The sequence below is a fragment of the Caretta caretta genome, chromosome 14 (assembly GCF_965140235.1).
Source record: "Caretta caretta isolate rCarCar2 chromosome 14, rCarCar1.hap1, whole genome shotgun sequence".
NCBI classification, from domain to species: Eukaryota; Metazoa; Chordata; order Testudines; family Cheloniidae; genus Caretta; species Caretta caretta.
Genome location: NC_134219.1, coordinates 45,504,706 through 45,532,584, shown reverse-complemented (window position 1 = coordinate 45,532,584; position 27,879 = coordinate 45,504,706). Strand labels below are relative to the sequence as shown.

At 57.5% G+C, this 27,879-nt stretch overlaps 3 protein-coding genes across 6 annotated transcripts; all 3 read left to right on the top strand.

Annotated features, from left to right (window-relative positions):
* Positions 1 to 1,925: 1,925 nt before the first annotated feature.
* On the top strand, positions 1,926 to 11,922 carry GNL1 (G protein nucleolar 1 (putative)). 2 transcript variants are annotated; one of them, XM_048818485.2, is made up of 12 exons: positions 1,929 to 2,085; positions 4,275 to 4,443; positions 5,728 to 5,864; positions 6,227 to 6,378; positions 6,491 to 6,562; positions 7,189 to 7,387; positions 7,846 to 7,941; positions 8,558 to 8,755; positions 9,240 to 9,418; positions 9,680 to 9,842; positions 10,035 to 10,175; positions 11,461 to 11,922. In XM_048818485.2, exons 1-12 carry the CDS (start codon positions 2,013 to 2,015, stop codon positions 11,763 to 11,765), a joined length of 1,884 nt encoding a protein of 627 aa, XP_048674442.1. In that variant the 5' UTR covers positions 1,929 to 2,012; the 3' UTR covers positions 11,766 to 11,922. The 2 variants fall into 2 exon arrangements, with proteins under 2 accessions (XP_048674443.1, XP_048674442.1); XM_048818486.2 differs by lacking the exon at positions 6,491 to 6,562 and having other exon boundaries at positions 1,926 to 2,085.
* Positions 11,923 to 14,315: 2,393 nt separating this feature from the next.
* On the top strand, positions 14,316 to 18,025 carry RPP21 (ribonuclease P subunit p21). Of its 3 annotated transcripts, none has more exons than XM_048818738.2 (6): positions 14,316 to 14,412; positions 15,530 to 15,603; positions 16,252 to 16,352; positions 16,498 to 16,580; positions 16,834 to 16,965; positions 17,483 to 18,025. In XM_048818738.2, exons 2-6 carry the CDS (start codon positions 15,547 to 15,549, stop codon positions 17,638 to 17,640), a joined length of 531 nt encoding a protein of 176 aa, XP_048674695.1. In that variant the 5' UTR covers positions 14,316 to 14,412; positions 15,530 to 15,546; the 3' UTR covers positions 17,641 to 18,025. The 3 variants fall into 3 exon arrangements, with proteins under 3 accessions (XP_048674695.1, XP_048674696.1, XP_048674694.1); XM_048818739.2 differs by lacking the exon at positions 14,316 to 14,412 and adding an exon at positions 14,473 to 14,491; XM_048818737.2 differs by lacking the exon at positions 14,316 to 14,412 and having other exon boundaries at positions 15,217 to 15,603.
* A 4,139-nt stretch (positions 18,026 to 22,164) lies between these two features.
* Positions 22,165 to 26,624, top strand: LOC125621564 (acetylcholinesterase-like). The gene is given in 4 exon segments (XM_075119545.1): positions 22,165 to 22,760; positions 22,762 to 24,048; positions 24,139 to 24,152; positions 25,174 to 26,624. Coding segments are annotated over 4 exon segments (1,671 nt in total). The 5' UTR covers positions 22,165 to 22,595; the 3' UTR covers positions 25,379 to 26,624.
* The last annotated feature ends 1,255 nt before the right edge of the window (positions 26,625 to 27,879 follow it).

Below are 27,879 nucleotides of genomic sequence, written 5' to 3'. Positions count from 1 at the left end.
CGAGTGCCGGAAGCGCCCAGCCCAGAGTGGCTTCCGCGGCACCCATGGAGCGCCCAGAGAGTCGCGGAGCAGTAGAGACGCCCTGTCGTGTGGCTAGACAAGCCCCTTCACCCCAATGACGTGGTTCAGTCCTCCATGGAAGTGGGGGTACTGATTTGGGGCAGGGAGTCCTGCTCTCCAAGCCAGGCCCAGCTTGGGGGGGTCACTCCCTGCCCCCCCAAAGGCAGCGGGCAGCTCATAGTGCAGGTGGCACCCCAAAGCCCCATCACATGACCGTTGCACCAAAGCAAAAGCCTCTGTGCTACCCCTGTCTGTTCCCCGCACTGGGAGCCTGGACTCCTGGGTTCTGTCCCCAGCTCTGGGGGGGGGAGGGGGGAACTGGGAGCCAGGACTCCTGGGTTCTGTCCTTGCTGTGCTATCTGTGGGTGCTGGGCTGGGCTGGGCCGGGCCAGGCGGTTTAAGGGGAGGAATCACAAAAGCGCAGCAAGGGAGCAAGCGCTAGGGGGGGCAACAGGGACCAGAGTGAGGGCCAAAGGTTGAACACCAGGGATCCAGAGGAGGGATGCCAAGCAGAGAACCGCCGACAACGCCCGCCGCCCCTTAAAGAGTCAGTGGACGCTGCCCAGAGGAACTCCAACCCAGGGCGGCCACATGCCTGGGCAGGCCTCTTTTTGAGAGGTTCGTCCTTCATCCAGTATGGGGACAAAACCAGATGTGGTTTTGTTCGGTGTTGGATGGGGGAATGTGATTCCACCCTCTCTGGCTCTTAAAGAGCATGCCACCCTCTCCACATGTGGCGTGACCTCGCAAGCACTGTCATGCCAGCAGGAATGGGACAGTATGTTCGTAAAAATGGACCGTCCCCACACCCAGAGTGGCATGACCTTGCATGCGCCATCATACTGGCGGGGCTGGGATAATCCTGTGAATAGAATCCAGAAGTCCTGGTCAAGCATGTGAAGTACCCTACTCTCTCTTCACAAAACTAACTGGTTGAAACATGAGACAAAGTAATATATTGTATTGGACCAATTTCTGTTGGACATTGATTTGGAGATTAAATGTTCACAAAGCCAGAAAAAAACTAATGTGCTATCCAGCTGCCTCAGAATCAGGGTAGACAAATCTACTTAGAGTATAGTTATCATCTATCGATTATCAAGAGAAAAAGTCATATATAATGTAAAGTTTGACATGTCCAGTGGGTTTGGAGGGGGTGGCTAGGGGCTGGGAATCAGGACTCCGGGGTTCTGTCCCAGTTCTGGGAGGGCAGTGAGGTTTAGTGTGTTAGAGCAGGAAGGCTAGGAGTCAGGACTCCTAGGTTCCATCTCTAGTCCACTCTCCCTCCTGTTCTCTTAGCTTGAGTAGTCCAGCCCAGTCACTCCCATGCACCTAGACTGAGAGATTTATCATTGTCTCCATGTTTCCTTCTCCTGAGCTTAAATGGGAAGGGATTGGATGGTTTAATACCCCCCCTTTCAAAATGGTTCAACCCAATCCTTGCACACCCACCCCAAGCAACAGAATGGTTCAGCCACATCTCTGCCCTGTAAATACACCTTTAACAAAAATGGTAGAGTCTAGTGTTTCCCCTCTAATGGTACAACCCAATCTCACTGGTTTAGCCCAGCCTCCCGCCACTCGGGTGTCCCCCCCTGCTAAATGGTTTATCCCAGACTAGTCTATTCTTAATAGTTCCTCCCCCTTCTCATTCTGCCTCCCCCCATCTTTTAATGGTTTATTCTGCCTCCCCGCTCTATTTCTCTCTATGGTTTCTTCTCCCCCCACTCAATGGTTTCTCCCAGTTGCCGACACACACACACACACACACACACGGCTCTCAGTGGTTTATTCCCACCTTCCGCCATGGTTTCTCCCAGATTTCTCCCACCTGGGTTCTCAGTGGTTTCTTCCAGTCACAGTGGTTTGCTCCGCCCCCCTCCCCCTCGGGCCTGCAGAGTGGTTCTTCCCGCTTCCCTCCCGGTGCTGCGGGACGGCGGCCGGGCCGGGACATGCCTCGCAAGAGGCCGTTCAGCGCCAAGCAGAAGAAGAAGCAGCTGCAGGACAAGAGGGAGCGGAAACGGGGTGAGGAGGGGGCGGGGGCCACCGCCACCAACATCTGGGCACCGACCCCTCCTCTACCCCCCCGCCAACATCTGGCAACCGACCCCCCTCCCCCCGCCAACATCTGGGCACCGACCCCCCCACCCTCCCCCAACATCTGGACACTGACCTTCCCCCTCCCTCCACAAGCATCTGGGCACCGACTCCCTGCCCCCACTAACATCTGGGCACCGACCCCCTTCCCAATATTCGGAGACTGACCCATTCTCCCCACCCTCTCCTGTTCCCAACAAAAATGTGTCCTTACAAAAAATACATCTCTCCACCCCAAGATGCGGGGATCCCCACTGTCACCCCCAAACATCTGGGCACTGACCTTTCCCTCTCCCCACCCCAACAACTGGGGGCTGACCCAATCCCGGCACTCGGAATTGCCAGGGGGTCCTGGAGCATGGCGGCGGTGGGGGATTTCGTGGGGGGAGTTGGGCGGGTGAGAGGCCTTGGCGTGTCCCAGTGCCCTATAGAAACTTAGACAACCTCACTGGGCACAAAGGCCCTCTCTCCGGGCACAACAATCGGGTGCTCTCCCCTGGGGCTGCGCTGTGGCAAGCAGGCCCCAGTCTAGGAAGACCCCAGCTCAGCTTGACATCTGGGGGTAGCCAGTCCCAGAGCTGCAAGCCATGACCTGGGCATGTCTCACCCGCCCCTCTGCGTAAGTCTGACTCTGGGCTCAGGCCCCTGGAGAGAGAGCGCATGCAGCCTGGTGCCTGTTCTTAAAGCATTGAAGACAGCAAACAAGGAAATTGCTAGGCAAAAAACTCAGTGAGGGCTATAAAATAGAGAATAAGCTACGTTAAAGTGGTATCAGCTGGGGCTGGATCAGAGCCAGCGGCCCCTAGAGGGGAAAGGCCCCATGTCCCATTCCCTGCCCCCCTGAGCCAGCCAGTCCCCTACCCTGGGGCTGGATCGGAGCTGTTGCCCCCTAGTGGGGAAAGGCCCTATATCCCCAACCTGAGATGTACCATTGGACTTTGGGCACCTAGACAATAAGCCAAGGCAATTCCCAGGCAAAAAGCTTTGTGAGGCTTGGAAAATGAGCGGTGTTAAAGCCCTGTTACCCAGAATTCAGGTGGCAGCCGGTCGAGAGCACCAATGTGCAGGACTCTCTCATCTGTGCCTTGCCAAGGAGCTTGCCCCTAGCCAGGCCTGGCACCTTCCGAGGTCTTCACAAGTGGGGGCATGGATCAGTGTGACCAGGGCATCTGTTCAGAAGGGTAGCTGTGGTTGCCTAAGGTATTTCCAACTGCTGTTGCTACTTGAGTGTCGGGCACAGTGCTAGGGGGCGCTGCGCTGCAGGGAGCGGGATGGGGGCTCAGTGGGGGCGCTCTCCCTTTGCAATCAGTGTGACCCCCAATATGGCACTAGGGGGCACTGTGCTGCAGGGCGTGGTACGGGGCTCCCCATGCCGTGTGGTTGTGTTAATGGCATGCCTCTGACCTAGGGCTGGGTGGATGGTGGAGCCCTGCACTCGGGAGTCCTGACTGTTGATGCTGAGGCAGGCTGCGAGTCAGCATTCCTCGGCCCTGCCCCACAAACAGGCTGGGAGCAGCTGATAAGAGGCCCCACCCTGGCCACACTAATCTCCCCACCACCACCACCTTCGTTCAGCCGCTGGCTGACCCTCAGCTCTGCCGCTGACATCCTCTTGGGGCACCTCAGAAATTCCTGCCTGTGGCGATCCTTCAATCAACTCCAGTCCAGAGTCACAGTGTGGTAGAGACAAGGATAGGACCCAGGCGTCCTGGCTCCCAGTCCCGTCCCCCGCACTCCCCTCGCAGAGCTGGGGCGAGAACCCAGGAATCCTGGCTCCCAGCCCCCCTGCTCCCCAACCCACTAGATCCTTCCCCCCCCCTCCCCATTTCATGAGGAATGATGCCATCCCCTCTGCAGTCTCTGAGGGGGATGGAGTCTCTCGTGGGAAGGAGACTGGATCCAGCCCCCACCTCTGTTGCCGCAGACATGCAACACGCTGCAAGCATCCCTGGCTCTGAGCAGCCCTGACGCAGCATCACGGGCCCTGCAGGGCTGCATTGCAGAGCTTGGGTCTGACCTTGGGGCCTTGATCTGTGGACGACGCTGCCATGGGCAGGCTCACAGCCAGCGCCTCCTAGTGGGTAAAGGTCCCTGACTCTTCCCTCTCTGTGCCCCAGGTCTGCCTGATGGCGTGAGGTCGAGCTCCAACAGCCGGAGTGGCAGCCATGAGCGGCGAGAGGACCAGACAGACACCTCGGACAGCGAGTCTCTGTCTCTGCACGTCCGGAAACTCAATCAGCAGCCAGCAGTCCGCAGGCTGGGGGAGCGCAGCTATGACCCCAACAGGTAACGAGGGGCAGTGATCGAGGGAAACTGAGGCACAGAGCCGGGTCACACACAGAGCTTGTGGCAGAATCAGGTGTAGAACCCAAGGGTCTTGATTCCCAGCTCCTTTGCTCTAACCACTAGATCCTGCTCCCTTTTCAGAGGGATAGAACCCAGGTGTCGTGGCTCCCAGCCCACCCTGCTCCAACCCACTAGACCCCACTCCCCTCTCAGAGCTAGAGATAGCCAGGAGTCCTGGCTCCCAGCCGCACCCTGACACACACACCGTCTAACCCTTAGACCGCATTCCCCTCCCAGAGCTGGGGATAGAACCCAGGAGTCCTGACTCCCCCCCCCCCCGCCCCCACCCGCTTGCTCTATTACTCTTGTTGATAGCTGCAGTGGGATGAATTTGGGCCAATCTGCCGCTCTCGGGTTGGCTCTGAGGTCTGCCCCCTCCTGGGCAGGTCTAGCCTTGCTGCTGGACGGGGGGTTCTCGTGGAGGGGGAGAGCAGTTTACCTCAGCCTTTCTGCTTACCCTGGTGTTCAAGGCCCGGATCCTGCTGTCCCGAAGGGGGCTCAGCCTCCATGGCCCACCCAGGGCCCTATGGCCTTTGAGGCCCTATGCGATGAGTCCAGCCGTGGTAGATCCGCTGGGGAGAGGGGGCTGGGTCGGGGGGGGAGTGGGGGGGGTCTTCCTGCTTGGTCGGAGAGATCTCCCCCCAGCACACACATTGCCCCTGCTCGTCCGCCTCAGCCCTGCCTCTGCAGGGATCTGCCTCTAGGGGACAGGGGGGAGCTGGGGCTCCGTGGCCAGTTCAGCCCTCAGTTTCCCTGATGAGGCTGCCAGCGTGGGGGCTGGTTGGTGCTGGGGTGTGGGGTGGGGACAGGGTGCCTGCCCTGTGAGGGGCTGGGCTCAGACCCCCACAGCGCGTTACACCCAGACAGGAATGATCAAATCAGGCACCAGTGCCCCATGTCCATTCTGCCCCCCGAGCCGACCAGTCCCCCTACACTGGGATGGGATGGGAGCCAGCGCCCCCTAGAGAGGAAAGGCCCCATGTGCCATTCTCCATCCCCCAACCCAGCCAGTCTCCCCTGGCTAGCGTTAGATCAAGCCAGTGTGACAAACTGGCTGAGACACCTCTCATCAGATCTGAAGCTAAGCAGGGTCGGCTTGGGTCTGGATGCGGGTGGGAGACCCAGTGGGCAGCCCCCGTTGGGGAGGAGAATCGGGACAATTAGGATCTCTGCCCCCGGGTCTCCCAGCTTGCCTGATGCTCTGCAACTTCCCCCTGCTGCCAGGTATCGGCTTCACTTTGAGCGTGAGAGCCGGGAGGAGCTGGAGCGGCGCAAGAAGGTGGCTCAGGAGAAGATCCTGGAGCCCGTCCCAGAAAGCGAGAAGGAGCTGGACATACAGGATGTCTACAGATCCGGGTCCGGTGAGCAAGGGGCTGCAGTGGGGAGGGGACATCCCCTGGAGCGGCCAGGATCCTCCTGAATTCTTCTCCCGGCTCTGTCTGTGCAAACGTCCTGTGGCGGGGAGTTCCCCAGGCTGCCCTCCTCCTGCTGACGCCTTGCTTTGTGAGGAACTTGGATCTGGCTGACGTGTGGGCACAGCGGGTTGCGGTGGGGGTGGGGAATAATGGCTGAGGACCGTGTATGGGGGGATGGAATCCCGGGGGCTGGCTCCCATCCGTTGCGGTTGCTGGATGTCCCTTTCACAGCTTCTCAAGATTGGGATCCCTCCGTACTGACCTCCCCCTACCCCCCGGTGTGTCTGTCCCCCCCCTCCCCCCAACAGTGCTGGATTTCCCCAAACGCCCCCCCTGGAGCTACCAGATGAGCAAGGAGCAGCTGCTGCTGCGGGAGGAGAAGTGTTTCCGGGACTATCTGGAGGGAATCTACAGCACCTACCAGCCCAGCCAGCTCAGCTACTTCGAGCATAACCTGGAGGTGAGCAGGGGACATGGGGCCTTTCCCCTCTGTGGGACACTGGGTCTGATCCAGCCCCAGGATGAAGAGACTGGCTGACTCAAGGGCTTTCCCCTCTCCGCTCGCCTTGCAGACCTGGCGTCAGCTGTGGCGGGTGTTGGAGATGTCAGACATCATCCTGCTCATCACAGACGTCCGTCATCCGGTAAGGACCCCTTCTCTGCCAGGGATCCCAGGGCAGTGGGGCGGGGACAGCTTATGGGAGAGCCTCATTCCCAGCCACCAGGATTCTTGGGGTCCTGCTGTGGGGGTAGTTCAGGAGCCCTGTCCCAAGGCGGCCCCCCACAGGACACAAGAGATTGGAGCAATTACCCCGGGGGCTTGTGGGGGGAACCTGAGGTCTCCCTTCTCTCTTGGCATTTGGACATGACCCTGTGGGTCATTGGGTCCCTTCTTGCGTCCCAGCGTTCCAGGGTATCAAACCAGGATACTGCTCCCCTTCCCACGTCCGTAAAGCCCCTGCATGATCTCTGCTTCCCTCCCTCAACGGGTGCCGTCCCAGCCCGAAGCTGCTGCCACCCCTGCTTCTGAAAGTGATCGGATTGAAGGGGGCAGCATGGATGGGGCGGTGACCATTGCTGACCTCTACAACCCCCCAGCCCTCCCAGAGCTGGGCACAGAACTCAGGAGTCCCAGTCCCGCCCCCCACTAGGCCCCACCCCCCTCCCAGAGCAGGGCATAGAACCCAGGAGTCCTGGTTCCCAGCCCTCCCATTCTAACCCACTGAAGCTGACTCCCTTGGCTCAGCCATCCCCGTCTGCCCCCCACCAGGTCATTAACTTCTCCCCTGCGCTGTACGACTTTGTGACCAAAGAGATGAGAAAGAATCTGATCCTGGTGCTGAACAAGATCGACCTGGCGCCGCCAGGACTGGTGGTGGCCTGGAAGCACTACTTCCAGACTCGCTTCCCCCAGGTGCACATCGTCTGCTTCACCTCCTACCCCCAGCAAAGCCAGGATCCCAGCACAGGTAATGCGTCTGCTTAGGGGCACGGCTGCCTCAGGAAATGGGACCTGGGGCCTTTCTTCGCTAGGGGGCGCCAGGTCTGATCCAGCCCCAGGGCGGGGGACTGGCTGGCTCAGGGTTTGGGGAATGGGACTCTGGGCTTACCCCTGTAGGGGGGTGCTGGCTTCAGTCTGGCTGCAGATGAGTTAGTGTCTGGGTATTGGGATGTGACACTGGAAAACTTTTTAGTACTGAGCTGGGAATGGGGGATAGAACCCAGGAGTTCTGGCTTCCACCCCCCATTTCTCTACCCCACTAAGCCCCATTCCCCTCCCTGAGCCGGGGATAGAACCCAGGAGTTCTGGCTTCCACCCCCCATTTCTCTGCCCCACTAAGCCCCATTCCCCTCCCCGAGCCAGGGATGGAACCCAGGAGTCCTGGCCCCTAGTCAAACCTCTGGCTTCTCCCTGTTCGTGCGTCAGTGTTTAAGAAGCGGCGGAAGCGGAGGAAGGGCAGGAGCACGGCCATGGGACCAGAGCAGCTGCTCCACGCTTGCGAGACCATCACTGCTGGGAAAGGTGAGGACCCCGCAGCTTCCCATTCAGCCTGGGGGGGGGTCCCCAATCCATTGCTCTGATATGGGGTGCCGTGTGCCCGCACGGGGTCCCGAAGCTCTTTCTGGGTTGTAAGGATTGCTAACCCGGTGCTGAGATGCAGCCACCTCTGGGGTGGGGCAGCTGGGGACCAGCCGCACAGCACTGGAGCTTGGCTGTTTGGAAAGGGATGGCGACCACCCCCCCTACCGCCCCCCCCCCCCCCCCCCCCCCCGTGTGGTGGGGACTGCATGGGGTATTTTAGGCAGGCAGAAAAGGGATGGGTTGACTTGGAATTTGGCCAGCACACCAGCGTTCTCTCCATGAGTCCTGGAATTGGTTGGACTATTTATAACACCCCCTTAGGGTCATCACTGTCTTATCCCCTACCCTGCTCCACAGCTCTTCCTGGTGCCACCTGGGGATCAGCACTGACTGCAAGGGGGAGAGCCTGCCCCCTGCAGCACAGCACCCCCGGGGCCGTCTCCCATCCACACCTTGAGCAGCAGACCCTGCTTGGCTTCCCGCACACTTTCCCAGCCCTCGGGCGTGTGTTGCAGGTCATTGGTTGGCCTCTTTTTGACCCTTTTGCCCTCCCCAGTGGACCTGGGCAGCTGGAAGGAGAAGATCGAGCGAGACGCGGCCAGCGCCCGCCTGCCCGCTGAGGCCTCGGAGGAGGAGGAGGGCGACGACGAAGGGGCGGCCGTGGTGGTGGAACACCTGACTGATGTGGCCATGGATGCTGGGGCTCCTTCCCAGGAGCCCTGCAAGGACGGTGTTCTGACTGTGGGCTGTGTGGGTGAGAGCACCCCCCACCGGAGGCGGGGAAGGGGGTCATACTCCTGATCTGCTGCTTGGGGCCCCTTTGGGCTGCTGAGGATTGCGGGGCAGTAGCTGGAGGGGCTGGATAACGGGTGCAGGGGAAGGGGTGTCTGGGTGGAGGACAAGGGATTGCCATGGGGTTTTGAGGGGGCATCGGAGGGCGGACGGTGTCCAGGCAGTTGGGAAAATGGGGGGGTGGCTGCTGTGGAAGAGGGTTTGAGGAAAGGGGTGGCGCGGGTTGGGGGGCTGCGCATGAAGGGGAGACACAGGATGTCTTGCGGGCGGGTGGGGAGAAGGGGGCATGCAGGGGGGATGGCTGGTGGTTTGGGGGCAAAATCTGGCTGGGGGGTTGGGGAGCTGGATCGGAATTGGGGAGGACCTTAGTGGGGAGTGGCTTTTTCTGGGTGGGGGCGGGGCCTTGGGGGGCTCCGTCCACGTTGTGACCCCGCCCCCTCCCCCAGGGTTCCCCAACGTGGGCAAATCGTCGCTGATGAACGGGCTGGTGGGGCACAAGGTGGTGAGCGTGTCCCGGACGCCCGGCCACACCAAGTACTTCCAGACCTACTTCCTGACCCCCACCGTGCGCCTCTGCGACTGCCCCGGCCTCATATTCCCCTCCCTGGTGCACAGGGAACTACAGGTACCTCCCCATCGCCACAGCTTTGGGGGGAAGAGTTTAGTGGTTAGAGCCCGGGGAGGAGGGGGCTGGGAGCCAGGACTCCTGGGTTCTATTCTCTTCCCCTCCCCGTACATCAGCTTCCCCCCTATGTAATACTGGGATAATTTATGCCAAATCCCTGATCATGGCGGCAGTGAGACATCTTCCCCCTGCTGGCGGATGCTGGCATTACACCCAGTCTCCCTGCCCTCCCTGAGCGCTGCTTTCTGTCGGTCCTTGCAGATCCTGTCTGGCATCTACCCCATCTCCCAGATCCAGGAGCCCTACAATGCCGTGGGGTACCTGGCCAGCCGCATCCCCATCCAAGCCCTGCTCAAGCTGCGCCACCCCAATACCGAGGAGGGCAAGCCCGAGACCCGGTGGTGCGCCTGGGACATCTGTGAAGGTGAATGGGGTCTGAGCGCTAGGGGGTGCCATGCTGCAGGGAGCAGGACAGCGGCTCAATGAGGGGTGCTCTCCCCTGGCAGTCAGTGCTGGCGCTAGGGGGCTCTTTGCTGCAGGGAATCGGGCGGGGGCTCAGTAGGGGGCGCTCTCCCCTCACAGTCCATGCTGACCCCATCTCACCCTCTTTCCCCAGCCTGGGCCGAGAAACGCGGTTATAAGACGGCCAAAGCAGCTCGTAACGACGTGTACCGAGCTGCCAACAGCATCCTGCGGCTGGCGGTGGACGGGCGCCTCTGCCTCTGTCTGCGGCCCCCCGGCTACTCCACTCAGAAAGGTACTGGGCTGGGGAGGGGACAGCCCTCCCAGGGCATTGTGGGTATTTACCCAGCATCCCTCTGGGAGTCTGGGCAGGAGGACCAGATCCTACGGATCCAATGGAAGGTTGCCTGTAATGGCCACGGGAAGGGGAGTAGCCAATGACAAGTCGTGTTAGGCTAGTGATTTTTCTACCTTTGGTTGCCCTCCTCAGGGAAAGGCCAGGAATGGCTGGGAATTCACCCCAGTGACTCGGCAGTGACCCTTTCTATGACAGAATTTTAATCTCAGCCCCTGAGCGAAAGGTTGATGAGTTTTTAAGGCTCATTTAGCCCAATATCCAACCTACTAGTAATTCTAAAATCCTTCCCTCTACACCTCAGCGATTATTGACGCTGTTGCTATTTTAGAGCAAGATCCGACGGCTGGAAGTTGACGCCAGACAGATTCAGGGTGGAAAGACGTACGTTTTGAACAGTGAGGGGCATTGGCCATTGGGGCAATTTACCAAGGGCTGTGGTGGGTCACGGGCAGCTTTTAAATCAACATTGGATGTTTTTTTTTGAAAGGGCTGCTCTGGTTCACACAGATTAAACCAGGGCCTGTGTTATGCAGGTGGTCAGGCGAGAGGATGTTGGCCTGAGAATTCGTTAATGAAATTAGCGAGCAATGATTTTTACTCATTGCTAACAAGTCTCTGCTCTTTTAAATTAACTCTACGTATAATAATCAGTGGTAGTTAACAGTCTTGCGGACGGACTGCTTTCTTCCTTCTCACCACAGAAGTGTGCTGTATAAATATGTTACAGTTCACGTACTCATGTGTTATGGTGCGTGTGTGTGTGTGCACACATAGAAAATCTAAGAGATGAGTGAAAATCAGAATTACCATTATGCAGGAAATTCTGATATTTTGCCTTTTTTTTTTAATTTGAATCAGGTTGAAAAAAATCAAAAAAATTTTTGAAGATGGTTGTGGGGTCTAGTGGTTAGAGCGGGGGTTCTGGGTGCCAGGACTCCTGGGTTCTATCCCCAGCTATGGGAGAGGTGTGTGTGTGTGTGTGTGTGTGTGTGTGGGGAGGGGGGGGTCTCATAGATTAGAGCAGGGGGGGCTGGGAGTCAGGACTCCTGGATTCTAGGCCTGGCTCTGGGCAGGGAGTAAGGTCTAGTGGTTAGAGCCGGAGGGCTGGGAGCCTGGACTCCTGGGTTCTAGTCCTGGCTCCGGGAGGGGAGTGGGGTCTAGTGGTTAGCACATGGTGGTGTACCCTCACAGCTCACCCCTAACCATCCGTCTGTCCCCGCAGCCATGTGGGAGCACCATCCCGAGACAGCAGAGATCGCCGCCCTGCAGGAGGCTCACCGCAAGCACAGCCGGCGCAGTTCAGAGGAGGAGGAGGAGGAGGAAGAGGAGATCTCCAGCTCTGGGGAGGAGGAGGATGAGGAGAAGGACCGTGATGCTGATGAGGAAGAGGAGGAGGAGGAGGAAGAACCAGCTGCCTCCAATGCGGGAGGGAGCAGCACCCCAGCCCAGGCCCCACCCAGGAGGGTGCTGAAGGGGAAACTCTCAAGCCGGAACTTGTTTGCTTTGCTGGGGGAGGACGAATGTTAGTGGCTCCCCCTGCTGGACAGATTGAGAAAGGGGGGGAGGAGCACCTGGCTACAGGCTCCGCCCCCTGCCTTGGCTGAGCTCCACCCACCCATTCTCCATGTTCATTCCCATGCTCTATAGTCTCTGTATATGAATAAAGGTGATGTTTATTTCCAGACCCACTTCTGTCATTGGCCGGGACACTGGTCTCCCTCCCCAACCATTGCTCCATCTATCCCAGGATCTCCACCTCCCTCCTGCATCATACCAATGGGCTCATCTAGCCTAATATCCTGCCTCTTCAGATAAGACCCATGGGCCCACCTAGCCTTGGTATCCTGCCTTCCCTGATCAGATCCATGGGTCCATGTAGCTCAATATCCCAGCCTGGTCCTTCCTGCCCTGGCTCAGAGCAATGGTCTCTGCTCGGGCCTGTTCATTTTGGATCATTTCTGTTTATAAAAAAGGCTAGTTCCTTTTAGTCTTCAAACCTTGGTTTGCTGCAGAAGCATCCTGCTCCCTGTTTTCCTGTGGAACTCCCTGCCACAATATTCTCGCCCATACTGCTCATGCACCACGAAGCAGAGAGCCACTCCCAAGTTCAAGCAAGTGCTGGCTTTGCTGAAATATCTGCTCCAGAGGTGGAAGCGAGGACCGATCGCTGGGGCTCTGTTTGGGCAGCATTGTAACCCTTTTCCCCTCCTCGGGCAAACTGGTCACCTGGGACCCACCCCCCCGCCCCTTGTTCAAAATGCTCCGTTGGGAGTGCCTGAGCTTCTGGCAGCAGCCCAAAGCAGGGACACCAGAACGGGGGGCAGTGACCCCTCCACTTTTTACTGGCCCTAAGTGCGAGTGATGGGGGGGTGCCTCAGGGAGAAGGGGCAGAGTCAGGGTGGGGCCTCAGAGGGGAAGGGATGGTATGAGGGAGTGGGGCCATGGTTCAGGTGCCCACGGGCCCCCTTCTTTTAGGGATCTCCTGTCACCCCTGGCCCAAAGGCCGCATCCAAAGCACTCATAAATTTGCAACAGCTTTTTTTTTTAAATCAGCAAATCAACGCCGATGCCCGCGATTTGCAGAGGAGCTTGTGTCGTCCCCGCCAGCCGAAGAGGAATCGCTCTTTCGTCTGTTAGCTTTGTCCTCACCATTAACCTACGGAGAGAAGGCAGCCTTCAATGCCTCCCATGAATTACCTCTGGTCCTTGAGTTGCATGTCATTAGAACAGGCCTTGTAGTGATCGATCCAAGGAGCTCAGTCTGTGTAGCTTAAAAAAGAGATGGTTATGGGGGAGCTTGGTCACAGTCTCTTAAGTCTCTGCATGGGGAACAACTATTTTTATAATGGGCTTGTCAGTCCAGCAGAGATAGGCCTAACACGAGCCAATGGCTGGGAGTTGAAATTTTTAAATCAAGCCTGGGTGTTTTTCTAAAAGCTCTGCTCTAGGAATTATTTTGGGGAGTTTCTTTGGCTGGTGCTGTACAGGAAGTTGGATGAGATGGTCAGTGATCCTTTCTGGTCTTGAATCTAGGAATGTGTGGGTCGAGGGAGTGGAGGGGCAGCCAAATGTTTTGAACTATGTTTCTTCTCATAATGGTTCTGAGATGCAGCCACTTCTGGGGTGGGGCAGCTGGGGAAACAGTTATCATAGAATCATAGAATATCAGGGTTGAAAGGGACCTCAGGAGGTCATGTAGTCCAACCCCCTGCTCAAAGCAGGACCAATCCCCAACAGTTGCAGAATGACGTTGCATAGGCATCATTCATCCAGCCCTGAGATGCAAGTTGGGAGCTGGGTAACAGCCACACCGTGACACTGCACAGAGATACTGCTCATCCAGCGCTGAGATGCAGCAACTTCTGGGGTGGGGCAGTTGGGGAAACAGTTGCAGGATGATGTTGCATGGGCATCATTCATCCAGCCCTGAGGTGCAAGTTGGGAGCTGGGTAACAAACACACAGTGACGCTGCCCAGAGATACTGCTCATCCAGGGCGGAGATGCAGCCACTTCTGGGGTGGAGCAGCTGGAGGACAGTTGCATAGCAACACTGCGCAGGGATCACTCATCCAGCACGCAGATGCAGCCACTTTTGGGGTGGAAGGCAGCAGCTATTTACCTACCACTAAACGCTGACAATTTAGGACAAGAAGGGATGGGGGAATCCTCCTAAATCCAATGAAAACCACAGGATGAATTCCAGGGACGGCGATACATAATTGCCTCAGCTGGGATCCAGCCAATCCAATGCAGTCAATCCAGCCTTGCAAAAAAGGGAACCAGCCACATATTATCTGAAATTAGGCAAAGTAAAAATGCCCCCAACTGAGCCTCCACCCCACTCCCTGCAGCAGAGCCCCCGCCTAGCGCTGCACTGGGGCATTGGGGTCAGTACTGACTGCCAGGGCAGAGCGCCCCCTGCTGGAGGGAGGGGGAATGACCAGCAGAGGGTCAGGGCTGTGCTGAGTCCCGCCTAGGGGCGGGAGAGCTGGGGGAACCCGAGGGGGCAGGTGCAGGAAGGGGTGTCGCCCCCCGCCCCATGCTGTGCCGCAGAGCCAGGAAAGCTGGGAAACTACATTTCCCAGAGGCCTTTGCTGCTGCAGCAGCTACGTCAGCTGGGGGCTGGGCTGGGCAGGAAGAGGCTGCAGCTGTTGGTGTCTCCATGTGACTGAGGTCCGGGGGAAACGGGGGAGGGGGCTGGGGGGGAAATAAAAGGGGCTGGCAGGGTACAGCCAGGAAGGGGATCTAGGGGGTAAATAAGGGGGGCTGGAGGGGACTGGAGGAAGGGGGCTGTGAGGGGAGAGGGATCTGCGAGAGGGGGCTGGTAGGAGGGCAGGGGGGATCTGGGGAGGGGGCTGGCAGGGGAAGCGATAGGGGTTTGGGGGAAGGGGCTGCCAGGGGAGGAGAGGGGAGCTGGGGATGGGGCTGCCAGGGGAGGGGAGAATAGGTCTGGAGGAGGGGACTGGCGGGGAGGGGATCAGGGGAGGGGAGAATAGGTCTGGAGGAGGGGACTGGCAGGGGAGGGGAGCTGGGGAGGGGGCTGGCAGGGGAGGGGAGAATAGGTCTGGAGGAGGGGACTGGCGGGGAGGGGATCAGGGGAGGGGAGAATAGGTCTGGAGGAGGGGACTGGCGGGGAGGGGATCTGGGGATGGGGCTGGCAGGGGAGGGGAGAATCGGTCTGGAGGAGGGGACTGGCTGGGAGGGGATCTGGGGAGGGGGCTGGCAGGGGAGGGGAGAATAGATTCAGAGGAGGGGACTGGCAGAAGACGGGGATCTGGGGATGGGGCTGGCAGGGGAGGGGAGAATCGGTCTGGAGGAGGGGACTGGCGGGGAGGGGATCTGGGGAATGGGTGGCAGGGGAAGAGATAGGAGTCTGGCGGAGGGGGCTGGGAGGGGAGGGGTATATAAGGGCTGGAGATGAAGGAGGATTTTGGAAGGGATGGGGGTTTAACGAGGAGGTGGGGGATGTTCTGTTGGGGTGATCTGGGGGGAGCAGGTCTAGCCTTATAAGGGTGGGGGGAGCAAGAGGGCAGCAGACCCCTCCCCCCACAATACCAGAATGGGGCCCTGCTGCCCCTCCTGGAAGAATAATAAAGCCCAGAAGCCCCCTGTTTTTGGGGGACAGATCCCAGCTCCGTGTGTGGGGAGTCACTAGAAATGGGGTGGATTGTGAAAGCGCCCCCATCTGGGGTAATTGCTGGAGGCAGCATGGAGCCAGCTGGGGCAGGGGCAGCTAACAGCCCCTTAGGGGACTGGCTGCCCCTCCCTCAAGTATCTTCCCCTATTCCAGACCCACCCCCCACCACGATGTCAGCCCAGGTGAAGGATAAAGAGGCTTTCCAGAGGCTCAGCTTCCTCTACCAGGTGAGGTTGGCGCCCCCTAGTGCTGGGATCCCAGCAGGGATGGGGGTTACACCCCTAAGAGAGACCCTGGGAGCAATTCCCCCTAGCTCCAGGGCCGTGGGGGGGAGATTTCTGGGGCTCCCTCCAGGATTCCTGAATAGAGCATGGGGCAAAGAGGATTGGAGTATCTGCATGTGGGATGGGGGTTGGGGTTGGGGGGGATTGGAGGAAGATGAAATTGGGGCGACTGGGAGGGAGGGGGGATTGGTAGGGCAAAGGGGTCACGTGGAGCCGGGGAAGATGCGGGGGGGGGAGTGATATGGGACTGGGCGAGGGGAGGTTGGATGGAGATGAGGCTGGGGGAGAGGGAAATCGGTGGGAGGGGGGACTGGTAGGGGGAGATGGGGTTGGGGGATCAGTGGGACTGGGGGAGGAGGATTGGTGGGGCTGGGGGTAGCGACATGGGGCCAGGGGGAGGGGAGGTCGGTAGGATGACATGGGCGAGGGGGTAATGGGGGGGTGACGTGGGGCTGGCGGGAGATCAATGGGGAGGGGAGAGTGACAGGGGGCTGCGGGAGGGAGGGTTTGGGGGTGACATGGAGCAGGGGGAGATGTGGGGCTGTTTCCCTCACTCTGCATCTCTTTTTTTCTCCTCTGCCCACTCCTCAGGCGGCTCACTGTGTCCTCGCCCAGAACCCCGAGAACCAGGTGCTGGTGCGATTCTACTGCCATGCCCAGCGCAGCATCAGCCGCAGGCTCGTCCTGAGACAGTGAGTGTCGGGATACGGGGCCTTTCCCCTCTAGGGTGCGCCAGCTCCCATAGGGCCCTAGGGGGCGGGCACTGGGCCATGGGGCCTTTCCCCTCTAGGGGCTCATCTCCCCAGGCCCAGCCCCTGTTTGTGTTTTCCCCCTCAGGGACCCATCGGTGAAGAGAACCATCTGCAAATCCTGCTCCTCCCTCCTGGTCCCTGGCGTCAGCTCCACTGTGCGCCAGAGAAGTGAGTGCCGCCCCCTAGTGGGGAGGGATCAGTACTGCTGTGGGTGGTTGGGAGCCTGGACTCCTGGGTTCTATCCCCAGTTCTGGGAGGGGAGTGGGGCATAGTGGTTAGAGCGGGGGCGGGGAGCTGGGAGTCGGGACCCTGAGAGGGCGGTGGGCTCAGGTGGCAAAGCCTTTCCCCATGCATGCCTGTCTGTTCCTGGTCCCTGACTCCCTGCCCTTCTCTTCCCCCCTCCCCGCCACCCCCCAACCAGGACACCGCGGCCGGCGTTGGTCAGTTGTACGGTGTCTCTGCTGTGGCCAGACCAAGCGCTTCCCAAGCAACCCAGGGTACAAGCTGTGGGCGGAGCAGCCTGAGGCCCTGCTGGAGAACCAGCCCCAAGCCGGTGAGAGGGGACAGCATCCCAAGGGTTAACGGGGGCGGTGTGGGGCTGGAGCCCCTGAGGGGAGGAGTGGGGCATCTGGAGGCAAGGCTCAGCAGGGAGGATGGGGTGGGGGGGCTGCTGGGCCCTTTGATTGTTTTGTCACTGTATGGGGAGGGGGCTGGATTGATCTGGAGGGGATTGGGAGGGATTAGTCACAGAGGGGTATGGATTGGGGTGGGGGAAGAGCCGGGATTGGTCTGGGGGGTGAAGCTCGCATCAGTGGGGGGTGGGGATTGGAGGGAGGAGAAGCTGGGGGGGTTGGTCAGAGCTGAGATTGGTGTGGGAGAAGGGGCTGGGATTGGACCGGGTGGGGGGACTTTGGGGAGGGGATCTGGGGGTGGGGGAGGAGTTGGGGTTGGCCTGTGGGGCAGGATAGCCATGGAGAGGGGATATCAGGTTCAAGAGGGGGAGGGGAGAATTTGGGGACAGGGGAGCAGTGAGAATTTCCTGCATCTCCATCTCGTCTCTTCCCCTCCAGACCAGAAACCTGCAGCCCCCCAGGATCCCCCAAAGGAGCCGTCAGCACAGAAGGCCAAAACTCCCAGTGTGGCCTTCGGTCTCGAGAGCCACCCCACTCCGCAGAGGACCGCAGAGGCCAGGACCCGGGTGGGGAAAGGGGGCCCAAGCAGGAGGTAACCCCCGGGGATGGCCGTGAGCAGGGGCCAGTGGCTTAGGGCCTGATCCCAGCTGGGGGCTAGTAAGGACAGGCCTGGAATAGGTTTTAGGAGACTCCGTTCGTGAGAGAGGTGCCAAGACTGATTTGAAAAGGGGGAAGAAGAGAAACGACCCCCTCAAAACTATCCACTCCTGGGGTACTGGCTGGCTCAGGGGGTGGGGAATGGGGTACGGGATCTTTCCCCTCTGTGGGGCACCAGCTCCCATCTGGCCCCAGGGCGGGGGACTGGCTAGCTCAGGGGGTGGGGAATGAGACATGGGGCCTTCCCCGTCTAGGGGGCGTCGGTTCTGATTCAGTGGGGTTTTTTGGGGGATCTTGTCTATTTATAAACAAAAACAAATTGCATCTCTGTGTGTATTTTTAGAAGCACGTTTCCTGCCGCAGGATCTTTTATGGGCTTAAAACAAGCTGGTGGGAGGGGGGACCGTAACGGATGGAACCCCTCTAGGATTACATGTAGGGGAAGTGGAGGGGACTCCTGGGGTGTGGTTCAAGGACAGAGGGACTATATGGTCCTGGCTAGACTTGATGGGGGGCTGATGGGAGAAACCCTTTACAGTTACCAGTGGGAATACTAGGGACTGGGATGTCCCATGGGAAGCGTTTGCTCCCCTGGCTGGTCGGCTGTGGCTCTTCTTGCTTGGCCCCTGGTTCGCTTCCCGGTTTGGGCCATCAGCTGGTTGGGGTGTTACCCGCACAAAATTCTGTGTTACACACTCTAGGGCACCCACCTTTACCCAATTTCTAGGGCTCAAGGTGTAAGCCTCTTAATTTAGGCACCCACACCCACTGTTCCCTCTAAGCTGGGCGCGTTTGTGCACGCACACAGATCCTAAACCCCACGCACACGGTGAAACACCGCGCGCACAGAAATTTGCACAGAAGCACAACAGTTTGCACAGAAGAAACTTTTTGCGCACACGGCCTGTCAAAAATTAGAGGGAACATTGCCCCCACCCTTTCCCAGTTCCTAGGGCTCCAGATGAAAAGCACCAAATTTTACCCTTCCGTGGGCTCCAGGCTCTACTCCTCCATGGGCTCAGGGCTAACGCCCTTTTCCCGCAGACTCAAAGCAAACACCCTTTCCCTGTGGACTCCGGGCTTAATTTTTTGCAGGTTTACGGGGTCTTTTACCAGTGAAAGAGCCCTGCACAGTAATATCCTACGTAACCTCTATTTATTAACAATCACCAAAAAGCAGACTGCACATGCTACACCTGCAATGCACACCACTCCCAATAAGACAGGTGAACTTTTCTTGATGGCCAGTCAGGATCAGGTCCATCTGGGGGACCCTAGTTTCTGCACGGTGTCATTGGCAGGGTGTTGAGGTCTGGCAGCTCTGATCTTGGGGCTGTGTCCTGGAGTTGGTTCCCCAAGAACTTTCTGTTGGACCCAATTTATAAAGTGAAACTCGAGCCCTGCTTAGCTCGACCTTAACCAATCAATATACTAAAATGTTACTAACCAATCCTGACAAAATTCTCTAACCAATCCTACCCCACCACCTTAATTAATTTACACCTAGCAAAATTAATTATACAACAGACAGAAATAACCAAAGAACCAGGCAGAGCTCATCCAGACAAACAATAGGGAAGTGGGGACCATAATGACAAAACAGTAAAGAAAGGAGGATTTCCTAACCACAACTATTGATAAGTGATTTCTTGCCAGACAGAATGCTATCAAGCTAAGTTTTCTTTAACCATCTTAAGATCTGTTTCTTTATCTGGTGATAGTGGGGGCCATGAGGACGGGGTGTCCTTCTTAACAGCTGGATATTACATGGTTTTAATGTAAGTTAGATGGAATGTGAAGATGTGACTTCCTGCTTCCCCGCTGCTCTTTTAATCTGGCTGCAGACGAAAGCTTTAGGCCTTGCAATATGGCTGCAGACAAAGGCCTTATCCTTCCAGGGGCTTTTCTCCTTAGACAGGACTGGGGTCCTCCCATGTGGTGGGGCTCCTGCCGTGCAGGTGGAAAGCAGAAAGAATGAGAGACAAGATGGAGGGTGGGGGCGGGGGGCAGAAAGCAACAGGACAAGGGAAGGAAAAACCATACAGGATCCTCCGTGGCTTTGTGGTGCTGGATGCCTTAGGAACCCTAACACGCAGAGGTGGACACCAGGAGCAAGGCAGCCGGGCTCCCTCTGGGGATGAACATCCCTTAATCTGGTTTGCTGCCGGGGTCCTGGAAGCTGAGATAAGGGGCGACGTCCAGGTTGGGGGGATATATGAGCTGGGGGACGAGAATGATTCTTTTGGTTTTTTCAGTGTCTCTTTTTAAGCAGCCCCCCAAAAAGGAGTACAAGTGGGGGAGAGTTTCTCCTCATTATTTTGGCCACCAATTAAATCCATTTCTGGAAGGCCACATTCGGCATTGGTAACTTTGTTCCCACATTTACTTGTTTGTTAAGTATGACCTCACCACACTCAGTGGTTTGCATGAGCAGGGCCCCTGCTGTCTGGACTGATTCAATTTTTGTCTGGTTTTTCTTGCACCTGTTCCTAACATGGTGTGTTTATTGAAAAACAGCTAGACTTCTATTTCATGGTTAATTCTCTGCCAAGCAAACGGTCCTAGGTTAGTGTGACCTCTGATAAACTTTCCCACACTTCTCACAATTAAACTTACAAATGTGGGACATTTTTTAGGTCCAGTGATCACAACAGACCCCAAAGATACTTAAACTTAATTCAAGAAGGTCTCCCAAGGATATGCAGCATGTTGTCCCAAATTCCACCCTCCTCCTGGAGTGAGGAAGAGAAACCAGGAGTCCTGGCCCCTCAATACCCCCTGCTCTAACCCACTAGCCCCCACTCCCCTCCCAGAGCTGGGGATAGAACCCAGGAGTCCTAGCGCTCAGCACCCCCATTCTAACCCACTAGTCCCCACCTAATTCAGGGTGGTTCAGAGCAGTGTGCTGGCCCTCTTGGTCTGGCCCCCTTGATCCTGCCCTGTGCCCCCCTGGGGATGACACGTCTCATTTCCATGCAAGCGGCAGATCCATGGCAGGCTGCCTGGTCTGTTTGGCACTCATCCTCTGTCCTGCCCGCAAAGGAGTTTGCTAACCCCTGTCAATACAGCAGGCAGTGGGGTGGGGGAACCCTGCAGCTGGAACCCTGATCCCTCGCGTATAAAATGTCCTGTCTCTTCCCCACAAAGGGGCTTCCCTTCTGGCTCCACCAAAATCCTGCTGTGGGTTGAACTGGTCATGGGATTTCCCCTTCACCTCCTGTTACCCCTCTGTGCCACCCCAGAGTCATCTGCATCTCAGGAGCGGCAAGCAAGCCCCAGGCAGCGGTCCTGTGACCCTGCTACCGTACCCCAGAGGTGCTGAACTGGGTCTCTGAGCCCATGGACCCTGCCCCAGGATCCCTCCAGCCACCTTGAACCTGGGCCCTATGCGTGCACAGCCCAGTGAGCTTGCTGCTGCCAGGGTGAATAAACTCGGGTGGCTGCTCCCTGGCTGGTGCTCTCAGCGCCGGAGATGAGAACCGTTTGGCTCCCGCATCGGCAGATCCCCCGCTCCTCGCGCTGCGCTGGGAGCCACAGAGCCATGCCTGCAGCAGCGAGCCGGTCAGGTGAGTCTGCGTAGCCAGGGGTGAGGAGTGTCCCTCGGGCTCTGCGATGGGCACAGAGTGGTCAAGGGGTGACTGGTGTAAGGGGAGCTGGAATTGAGAACTTGACTGGTAGCTTCCCAGCTAATACCCCTTCCACAGACCCCACCCTGAGAGCTGGGGATGGAACCCAGGAGTCCTGACACCCAGCCCCACTTGGCTGTTACCTCCCAGACCCCACTCCCCTCCCTGAGCTGGGAGAGAACCCAGGAGTCCTGACTCCCCGCCCTGTCCCCCCTGCTCTAACTCCTAGACCCCACTGTCCTCACCATGCTAGGGGGAGAACCCAGGAGTCCTGACTCCCAGCCCTGTCCCCCCTGCTCTAACTCCTAGACCCCACTGTCCTCACCATGCTAGGGGGAGAACCCAGGAGTCCTGACTCCCCGCCCTGTCCCCCCTGCTCTAACTCCTAGACCCCACTGTCCTCACCATGCTAGGGGGAGAACCCAGGAGTCCTGACTCCCAGCCCTGTCCCCCCTGCTCTAACTCCTAGACCCCACTGTCCTCACCATGCTAGGGGGAGAACCCAGGAGTCCTGACTCCCCGCCCTGTCCCCCCTGCTCTAACTCCTAGACCCCACTGTCCTCACCATGCTAGGGGGAGAACCCAGGAGTCCTGACTTCCCGCCCTGTCCCCCCTGCTCTAACTCCTAGACCCCACTGTCCTCACCATGCTAGGGGGAGAACCCAGGAGTCCTGACTCCCAGCCCTGTCTGTTCTAACCCATTAGACCCCACTCCCCTCCCCAAGCTGGGGCTAGAACCCAGGAGTCCTATCAATCAGGGTTCTCTCCCCAGCTCTGGGAGGGAAATGGGGTCTAGTGGGTTAGAACAGAGGGGGCTGGGAGCCTGGACTCCTGGATTCTCTCGTCAGCTCCAGGAGGGGGCATGTGGATTTTTGTCCTAGCCTTTTGGCATTTTCCCCTGGCATAAAGGGACCTCTAGTTGCCTGCAGAGGGAAATGGGGCAGAAGGCAAAGTGATACAGATCTGGGAGCTCAGCAGAGAGCTGGAGCCCGGGGCAGGCTGGTGTTGAGGGGGTGGCTGACCGGAGATGGTGTTTACCAAAGGGGAGCCAGGCTTCCTGCTCGCATGAGGGTTTAAATAGTTAGGGCTGCAGCACAGAAACTCCCCCAGCAGGGGCGAGGCCCCATATCCCATTCCCCACTCCCTGAGCCAGCCATTTCCCCCCTGACCTGGGCTTGGATTGGAACCAGCACCTCCCTAGAGGGGAAAGGTCCCAGATCCCGTTCCTTGTAACTCCCTCTGGGGCCGTCTCCCTTCTAGCTGCCGCGATGCTGGGACTCCTCCCCGCGTTCCCCTGCCTGCTCCTCCTCTCCCTGCCAGGCCCCAATGACGACGGCACCATGGTGCTCACCACCAGCAGCCCCATCCGGGGCAAGTGCCTCCCGGCCGGCTCCAGCACAGTGACGGCCTTCCTGGGCATCCCCTATGCTGAGCCCCGCCATGGGGGCCTTGCACTTCCGGACACTGTTTCCCCACCAGCCCTGGAGCCACATCCTGGAGGCCACCGGCTTCAGCAACACCTGCTCCCAGCCTCTGCTTACTGGTTACCCTGATGCCTATACGTGGACGCCCAAAATGCTGCAGTCTGAGGACTGCCTCTTCCTCAACATCTGGGTGCCCAATCCCCGGCCCCCTGCGCCGGCCCCCGTCCTCGTCTGGATCCACAGCAGGGGGTTCTTCATAGGTGCAGCCTCCGTGGAGCTCCAAGACTGCTGCTTCTTCGCTGCCACCGAGAACGTGATCGTGGCCTCCATGAACTACCCGGCTGGGGCACTGGGCTTCCTGTCCCTGCCCTTAGCTGCCCCGGGGAATGCCGGCCTGTGGGACCAGTGCCTGGTGCTGTGCTGGCTGTGGGACAATGGGGCCACCTTCGGTGGGAACTCGGCCTGTTTGATACTCTTCGGCCAGAGCGCCGGGGCCTCCTCGGTCAGCTTCCATCTCCTCTCGCCGGGGAGCCGGCCCCTCTTTGCCCATGCCGGGCTGCCGAGTGGTGCCCATGCCTTTCCCTGGGCCTGGATTAGCCCAGAAGCGGCCAAGAAGATAGGCCAGGCGCTGGGCCGTGAACTAGGCTGCCCCGATTTCGATGACACCGCCCTGAGGGGCTGCCTGCAGGGGAAGGAGCTGGGAGACTTTGGGAAACGCATTCTGTCCATGCCTGGGTCTGTGCCGACTGTCGACGGGGATTTCCTTCCCGATGAGCCACCGAGACTCTTGGAGGCTGGGCACAGCCAGCCTACACCCCTCCTGGCCGGTGTCACGGCTAACGAAGGCTCCTACATAATCATTGGTGCCCGTAACTTCACCAGGGTGAACGCCAGCCACATGAGCTGGGCGGAGCTGCTGGAGGTGCTGAGGGTGACAATGCTGGGGCTGCCGTGGGAGGCCGTCCAGGCGGTGGCACAGGGGTACGGCCAGGAGAGGCAGGGCCCGGCATGGTACCACCGCACCATGGCTCACGTTGTCAGTGACTATCATGTGGTGTGCCCCATAGCCAAGCCGGCTGGGCAGATGGCGGAGGCCGGCAGTCCCGTGTACGTCTACGGCTTCACCCGCCACCCCAGAGGCTTGTCTTCCCCCAAATGGATGGGGGTGCCACATGGCTCTGAGGTGCCCTACCTGTTCGGGATGCTGGCGTCCATGGAGGGAGCCAACCACACGCACACGGAGGCCGAGGTGGCGCTGAGCCGCAGGATGATGCGCTACTGGGCAGAGCGGCAAAGAGTCCTGTGGCACCTTATAGACTAACAGACGTAATGGAGCATGAGCGTTCGTGGGTGAATACCCACTTCGTTGGTTGCATACTGGGTAGAGTTTGCCAGGAGCGGGTAAGGGAACCCCTAAGAAGTTGCAACCCTGAGTGCCAGCCAGCTTGGATCTCCTTGCACTTTCAGGTTCTCTCATAGATTCATAGATATGAAGGTCAGAAGGGACCATTATGAACATCTAGTCTGACCTGCACAACGCAGGCCACAGAATCTCACCCGCCCACTCCTGCGATAAACCTCTCACCTATGTCTGAGCTATTGAAGTCCTCAGATCATGGTTTAAAGACTTCAAGGAGCAGAGAATCCTCCAGCAAACCCATGTTCAAATTTGGTGTCCCCAGGACAGGTGGAATCCAGTCCTAACAGCACTAGAGTCAGTTATTACTAGATCATGACACCCCTGTTTAGGCTATTGCTTTTTCCCCAACCCCCTACAGCTAGCACTTGAAATAAAACAACAAAGCTCCCCTCTGAAATCGGACATTGCCTTGGTCCTAACTAGCCAGGTTAGGGTGAGCCATGTTCCCCAATCTCTAACATCCACTGGTTCTCAGCCTTTCCACCCTATTCATGTCCCTGCGCTCACACAGCCAGTGCAAGACAGATTGTGAGCATGGTAGCTGGGGAAATCCCCAATTGTGCAGCTGGGGGGTACTGCATGATGCTTGGGATGTCTATGCAAATTACACCCACCAGCTGGTCCTGAGCCCCTCCCACTTCCCCATCTGCGCCAGAGAACTGTATTTCAGATCAGCCTGGCAGCTGGCATGAGAGTGCCATTTCCCCACTTCACCATCAGAGGGCAGCCTGCGACTTCAGCCCCGTGAAGAAACATGTGGAGAGGTGGCCATTTTGGAAGAGGGCAAAACTGGATTGTTTGGCTCTTGATCCTTCCTAGTTCGTGGGAAGCTCAGTGAGACCTGGCTGGAGACTGTGGGTAGTTGGGTATGTCCCTGTCCGTCTCTGCTGCCGCCTGCTGGAGTGAAGGACCCCTGGTCGGGGCATCCTCCTGTCTGCCTCCTTGTCGCTGGAATTCATTCCCTTTCCCCCCATGCCGATCAATTGATGCATTTTCCCCCAGGAACCCCATAGGGACAGGAGGCAGCAGGGAGCAGTGGCCTCTTTACAATGCCATGGAGAAGAATTTTTTCTATATCGGAATGGAGCCACCCCAGGTGGAGGGGATGTCGCTTGTCCGTCTCTGTGGCTTCTTGACACCACTGGTCCCAGATTATCAGCAGCTCAAGGGTGCATGTCACAATTTGGGGCACAATCCGGAGCAGTGAGGGGCTGTTCACCCTGTAACCCTGAGCGCCTGAGCCAGCCAGTCTCCCCAGCCTGGGGATGGATTGGCGCCGGTGCCCCCCAGAGGGAAAAGGATCCTATAATATGCTCCCATAAGCCAGTTCCCACTCTCCATAGATATGGGGGATATTCTGGCCTCCAGGCAAAACCTGGGGGGAGCCCTCCCATCCCAGGGCCTCTAGAATTCACATGCCATGGGCTGCCGCCTGACTCTAGGCCTGACTTTTTAGTGATGGGACAGTAACCCCCCATGCCTCTCTCTTAGCCCAGCCCAAAGGACCCTCTGAACCAGCAGGGGAGAGGGAACCTCCGGAGGACTGAGCACCATGGAGAAACACAGGATCTGCAGCAGGACAAGCCCAGACCCCCTCCTCCATCTCAGCTATGGGAGTTAGGCCCAGATTCTCTTGGGCATTTAGGTGCCGAGTGGGAGTTCGCTGCCTAAATAGCTTTGAGGATCTTGGCCTAACTCTCGCAGCTGGGTGTCCGTAACATTTTTGTTGAAGTAATTATGGGCAGCCACTAGATGGAGACAAGATCCGGCCCACTCATCCCTCTTCCTAGCGTCTCTACAGTGACACCTTTGTGTGCAGTATATAAACAGGCCACCAGATGTCACTGTGGAGGCGGAGCGGTCCCCTGGTCAACAGTGGGGCTAAAGGAGGGTTGCGACTGCATTTTCAAATCCCCGCTTGCCAGGGCATCGAGGTAATAGCCAAAGTTAGCTGGCTCAAAGCCTTCCTTTGTCAGTGTAATAAATTTGACTACAACAGTGGTAACTCATTGCTGCTTTACGAGCGCATTAACGGCATTAGCTCACAACACTCAGCTAATTTTCTTTTTCGCAAGTGAAGCTCATTACAGATTTTATTCAAAACAAATCCAAGCATAACTTAAGGGGTCAGCCCAATGGTCCAGCTAGCCCAGTATCCTCTCTTCGGACAGTGGCTGGCGCCAGATGTGTCCGAAGGAATGACAGAACAGGGCAATTATTGAGTGATCCATCCCCTGTTGGCCAATCCCACCATCTGGCAGTCAGAGGTTTAGGGGCACCTTGGGAGACAGGCCAGTCCTTGCCTACAGACAACCCCGCAACCTGAAGCAAATACTCACCAACAACCACATACCACACAACAGAACCACTAACCCAGGAACTTATCCTTGCAACAAAGCCCGTTGCCAATTGTGCCCACATATCTATTCAGGGGACACCATCACAGGGCCTAATAACATCAGCCACACTATCAGAGGCTCATTCACCTGCACATCCACCAATGTGATATATGCCATCATGTGCCAGCAATGCCCCTCTGCCATGTACATTGGTCAAACTGGACAGTCTCTACGTAAAAGAATAAATGGACACAAATCAGATGTCAAGAATTATAACATTCATAAACCAGTCGGAGAACACTTCAATCTCTCTGGTCACGCAATCACAGACATGAAGGTCGCTATCTTAAAACAAAAAAACTTCAAATCCAGACTCCAGCGAGAAACTGCTGAATTGGAATTCATTTGCAAATTGGATACTATTAATTTAGGCTTAAATAGAGACTGGGAGTGGCTAAGTCATTATGCAAGGTAGCCTGTTTCCTCTTGTTTTTTCCTACCCCCCCCCCCCCCAGATATTCTGGTTTAACTTGGATTTAAACTTGGAGAGTGGTCAGTTTAGATGAGCTATTACCAGCAGGAGAGTGAGTTTGTGTGTGTATGGGGGTGGGGGGGAAGTGAGAAAACCTGGATCTATGCAGGAAATAGCCCGACTTGATTATGTAAAGAGTTGTCACTTTGGATGGGCTAGCACCAGCAGGAGAGTGAATTTGTGTGGGGGGGTGGAGGGTGAGAAAACCTGGATTTGTGCTGGAAATGGCCCACCTGTTGATCACTTTAGATAAGCTATTACCAGCAGGACAGTGGGGTGGGAGGAGGTATTGTTTCATATTCTCTGTGTGTATATAAAGTCTGCTGCAGTTTCCACGGTACACATCTGATGAAGTGAGCTGTGGCTCACGAAAGCTCATGCTCAAATAAATTGGTTAGTCTCTAAGGTGCCACAAGTACTCCTTTTCTCCAGGCATGTTTCCTTGCAATATGTCATTCAGCCATTAGATGTCGCTGTGTGCAGCATATCACTCTAGCCAATGTAGCGTCCCTGGTAAACAAGGGAGACTATGCTGGAACGTGAGCTTTGTAGAGGCCTGTTTGGGTCAGCAGCTGCTTTCTTTAATAAATGCCTTCTGTTATTATTATTTATTATGTGCGTCACCAAGCGAGATGCATCACCCACTGTGCTAGGCTGCGTACAGCTGCAGTGAAAGGCATGCCCTGCCCCCACGAGCTTCCCATTGAAATAGACAAAGGAAGGATTATTATCCCTACTGTATGGGGGGAGGGAAAACCGAGGCACAGAAAGGTGAAGTGACTTGCCCAAGGTTACACTGGGAGGCTGTGGCAGAACTGGGAACTGAGCCAGGTCTCC

What these genes read in the sequence shown, in the direction of transcription:
- GNL1 (XM_048818485.2), top strand. Translation starts at nt 2,013, where the DNA reads ATGCCTCGCAAGAGGCCGTTCAGCGCCAAGCAGAAGAAGAAGCAGCTG. An exon ending in CGCAGCTATGACCCCAACAG is followed by an intron (nt 4,444 to 5,727) that starts GTAACGAGGGGC and finishes CCCTGCTGCCAG; the next exon opens with GTATCGGCTTCACTTTGAGC. An exon ending in TCACAGACGTCCGTCATCCG is followed by an intron (nt 6,563 to 7,188) that starts GTAAGGACCCCT and finishes GCCCCCCACCAG; the next exon opens with GTCATTAACTTCTCCCCTGC.
- RPP21 (XM_048818737.2), top strand. Translation starts at nt 15,397, where the DNA reads ATGGGGTGGATTGTGAAAGCGCCCCCATCTGGGGTAATTGCTGGAGGC. An exon ending in GGCTCAGCTTCCTCTACCAG is followed by an intron (nt 15,604 to 16,251) that starts GTGAGGTTGGCG and finishes CCCACTCCTCAG; the next exon opens with GCGGCTCACTGTGTCCTCGC. An exon ending in GGAGAACCAGCCCCAAGCCG is followed by an intron (nt 16,966 to 17,482) that starts GTGAGAGGGGAC and finishes CTTCCCCTCCAG; the next exon opens with ACCAGAAACCTGCAGCCCCC.